A 4,625-nucleotide genomic window follows, 5' to 3' on the forward strand; every position below is an offset into this window, starting at 1 on the left:
AAGTTTCTTATGCTCATCAATGCTGTATCTATTTGAAATATTGCAATTTAAAATAAGTTTTCTAAAATATAATTTATAATTAATTATAATAATTCAATATAATTAAAGCTGACTTTTCAGCATCATTACTTCAGTCTTCAGTGTCACATGATCCTTCAATCAATGCAGGAAACAGTTTTGCTGACCTGTGATAATTTTTCAGGATTCTTTGATAAATAAAAAGTAAAAAAAGAACAGTGTTCATTCAAAATATAAATTTTGTGTTTCAATATGCACTACTATTCAAAAGTTTGGGGGTCAGTCAATTTTTATTTTTTAAGAAAGTCATATTTGGATGTGTTAAATGGATAAAAGGTGATAGTAAAGACTTATATTGTTATAAAAGCTTTCTATTTTTAATAAATGCTGCGCTTTTTAACTTTTAATTCATCAAAAAATCAAAGAAAAAAGTATCACGTGTTCCAAAAACAACAGTTTCAACACTCATAATAAATCAACATTAGAATGATTTCTGAACGATCATGGGACACTGAAGACTGGAGTAATGATGCTGAAAATTCACAGAAATAAATTCTATTTTAAAGTATATTAAAACAGGAAACCAATATTAGAAATTGCAATAATATTTCACAATATTACAGTTTTTTTCTGTATTTTGATCAAATAAATACAGCCTTAATGAGCATAAGAGAGTCCATTAAAAAACAAGGTCAATTATGTATTAGGCCTAACGTAACATAACATAATATAATATCAAAACAAACTGAAGCATTCAAACTATTTCGTCCGCAGCCATTGAAGTACTGGGTTTCTACAGCGACTCATTTGACACACATCATTCTCTTTCAGTCTTTCTATGAAACCTGTTAACTGCCTTCACCGGTTCTATCTCGAGCATTGCTTTCGTTTTTACTAGAATTCAATCAAAATTGACACTTAAGACTGGTTTTGTGGTCCAGGGTCACATATGTTATTACAATACACTATATTATAATAATGATTAGATTATAATATATATATAATATGCACAATATTATAATGATTACAATACTATTACACTGATATTGTAACGTTTTTTAATGATTCCTATACAATACACATTAATGCTATAATTGATATGAATATGTGCAAAGGAAATGACATCCAATGGTGCAAAATAGAATAATTTACAGACATAAGTACATTAAAATACAAATAGCACATCACTGCAACAAGATCATACCATCACTTGGTGGTTATGATGTAAAGAATCATCATTATGTCATGCACTGAACGGTAAACAGTTGGAATTACAGATTTGGATTATGCTTTCTGTAAGACACAAAAGCATAAAATGGCTTAAATTAGAAATGAAGCACACAAAGGCTGCCACATCTCATTTTTGAGCTCAGGTGCGGCACACATTTAAAGAGAGAAACATCAAACTGATTTCCACACTGCATTTATATGTGTCTGCAATGGTTTACAGTTGCTTTCCCCGCAATTGGTTTGACAACTCATTTTTTTTTAACCATGAAAATGTCAAAATCTAATCATTCTAGTCACAATATTTCCAGTAATCAAGTAGTTCTATACAAAACCTATTTTACATGATTGATCTAGACAACATGATTACTATCGCTACATTGATCGATCATTACAGTGTGTAATAACTGTGATATTATGCATTTGTGTGAAACCATTTATGAGTCATTTCCCCGGGCACAGCCACGGTCACAAGCTTTTTTTGAGTCAGTTCCAAACTCGTTTTTCATTTCCGTCACGCTCTTATCCAATAAGCCCACACTTTCTTCACTTCTCCCAGGTTCCTACGCTCCTCTTCAGCTGGGCTGAGGTTACCGTAAGCCCTCCTCGGTCATCACGGTCTCCTTCACTCCATTGAACATCTCTGTGCAGACGGTGAAGTCATCACGGGTCGAGATATGCCTCTGGTTGGGCCCGTGGTGGCGCCTGTGGGGCAAGAGGAAGAGGCGTTTGACGGCAGAGCGGTACTTGTTGGACATGAGGTTGTAGAGGACGGGGTTAATGGAGGCGCTCAGGTAGAAGAGCACCATGGAGGCCACATTGAAGTTCTGACTGAGGCGGGCGGAGTGGTAGTCATCCACATGTGTGAAGAGGAACCGGCCGATGTGGTAAGGAAGCCAGCAGATGGCAAAGACCGACACAACAACAGCTACGAGAAGAGGCACAGGGCACGGGGTTAATAGAAGAATGAGATTTGTCCAAGTTCTGGGTGGTTGCATACTGAGACTAATTTATGAAGGCTTCTAATAAACAAAACATTCGCCAATCATAAACATAAATGAACACAAATTCACAAGATAGTAATAAGACAATTAATAAATAACACATAAATAAGACAAGTTCATAACTATAACAGGTATAATAACTGTTTTTCCTCATAAGAAAATTAATTATATAGGATTTTTTATTGCTTTATTGTATTGTATTGTAAATATTCATTAACAAACAGAGGTTATGTTAACATTAGTTGAAAAAATACAACTGAACTTAGCTACAGTTACATATTTTGATTTTAATAATGTTTTCATTGTCAGTTAATGCTAACTATTTAATGAACTAATGCTAGCATTACAGCAGTGTTGTGCATTTTAACTAGATGATGGGATATTCTTAAAATGCATTCTAAAAATCTGAATTATAAATAATTATTCACAATATTTTGAAATGCCCGTGATAACAATATAATGCATGTTCATTATTTTGATGTCGTATTATTGTATATCGGCACATGTCTAGTCTACAAATATAAATCATTTAAAGAGATAAAAGGTCGCTTGAAGCATCTTGGAGACGTTGGCACAGTTCTTCTGGATTTAGTCTGGCTCAGTTTGTTCTGTTTCTTCTCGTCATTCCAGACAGACTGGATGATAATGAGATGAGATCAGATGGGGAGCACTAGCTGTTGTCAGACTCCTTGTGCAAACATTATTACAATTAATGTTTGGAAATGTAAACCGATATTTCCTACGGATACACTACAGCAAAAGATAGAAATAACTGACATAAAACCATATTTTGCTGGTGAAAATATTAGTGTTCTAATAATTTTGGCCACCACTGTATGTCTCTGGAGCGACACATTGCGTGTGAACTCTAAGCGCTTGTCACCTACAGAACCTTCAGAGATGTGCTGTGAACTGATCTGTTAAGATTTTGCATGTTTTTCTAAGATTTAACCAATCAGAATTCTTTAAACCTAAATTAATGACTTATTTAGTGAGCTCTGTTACTGTATGATTACTGCTGAGCAGCCTATACACTCCTCGCAAATACTGAAGCTGACTTCTGCTGATGAAACTGCACATTTTCTTCAGTTGTTTGCATTTCTGACTCCTGGTCTTCATTCACATACCTGGTCCTTGGGTCTTAACTGTAAATCCCCTACAACACATTTTCATCTGTCATGCATTTTCTAGCAACAGGGTGCACGAGTTTGATAAGTTTAGAATGACTTGAATGTCTAATGTGATAAGTCTAATGGAATAATCCTCAGTCGTTTAATGTATGATACCAGACTTTCTCCGTAACCATTTTCAAAATCTGCAAATGAATGATGAGTAGTGTTTAAAGTCGTGTAGTGTATTCAAGCCTCAACATTACCCAAGACTCACTCACCCAGAATCTTGACAGTCTGCCTGTTAACCTTCTGTCTGGCTGCCGCATTGGGCCCATGAAGCTCATGACGACTCTTCCACAACTTTCGACCGATGGATCCATACAGAAAGAGCAGGCAAAACATGGGGCAGAAGAAGTAGGCGGTTGATACCCAGATAGTGGTGTGCAGCAGCCCTGATTCGATGGCATAGTGTGTGTGCTTGCACTGCCGAGTGTCCGGGTCAGGAATCGTCTCGTTCTCGTACTCCACACCCATCAGGAAGAACACCGGCGCAGCGGACAGTAAGGCAAAACCCCACAGAGCCAGAATGACATACTTGACCCTTCGCTTGGTGATGGCAGCCTTGGCTTTGAAAGGAAAGCAGATGGCCAGGTAACGCTCCATGCTGAGCACTGTGATGTGGAGGATGGTGGCGTTGGTGCATCCTTCATTGATGTAGTGTGATAGACGGCACACCAGCTCCCCGAAGACCCAGGGTACATACTTCCAGAGGCGGTAGAGGTCGAAGGGGAGGCTAAGGAAGATGACCAGGTCTGAGATGGCCATGCTGGAGAGATACAGGTTGGTGGTGGTCTTCATGTCCTTGAAGCGCTGGATAATAAGGATGGTCATGGTGTTGCCGGTTAGGCCAACGACGAAGAGCAGGATGCAAATGGTGGTGACAGGAATGAGGGTGGAGGTTGGGAAGAGAGAGTCTCCGCAATGGTGGTCCTCCATGAACTCTTCCATTTTGATGCAAATCTGCAGATGCCCCTTGATAAGGTCTAAGAGATTGTGGTAAATGTACAAAAGACCTTTAAAAGAGGTTGAGCATGAAAAACTCTGATGAGACTTCTTTGTTGAAAGTTTGTTTCAGCATCAGGAAAGGTGTAACCAAAGAGGTGATGTGTTTGAACAGGAGATGAAAAAGACGAGACCTGTAGATGTAGTATCTGGTGCTCTGCTACAGTAGATGAGAGCATCACCTCTCCTCTACTGTGCGTGC

The 4,625-nt window shown here is 37.9% G+C and overlaps 1 protein-coding gene across 1 annotated transcript; it reads right to left on the bottom strand.

Moving 5' to 3' along the window:
• Window positions 1-1,835: 1,835 nt before the first annotated feature.
• mlnr (motilin receptor) lies at window positions 1,836-4,369 on the bottom strand (the record flags this gene model as incomplete). Its single annotated transcript, XM_079388180.1, has 2 exons — window positions 1,836-2,173; window positions 3,640-4,369. The coding sequence occupies 2 exons, from the start codon at window positions 4,367-4,369 to the stop codon at window positions 1,836-1,838; spliced, it is 1,068 nt and encodes a 355-aa protein (XP_079244306.1).
• Between the last annotated feature and the right edge of the window lie 256 nt (window positions 4,370-4,625).

This window comes from Barbus barbus (genome assembly GCF_936440315.1).
Source record: "Barbus barbus genome assembly, chromosome: 31".
NCBI lineage: Eukaryota > Metazoa > Chordata > Actinopteri > Cypriniformes > Cyprinidae > Barbus > Barbus barbus.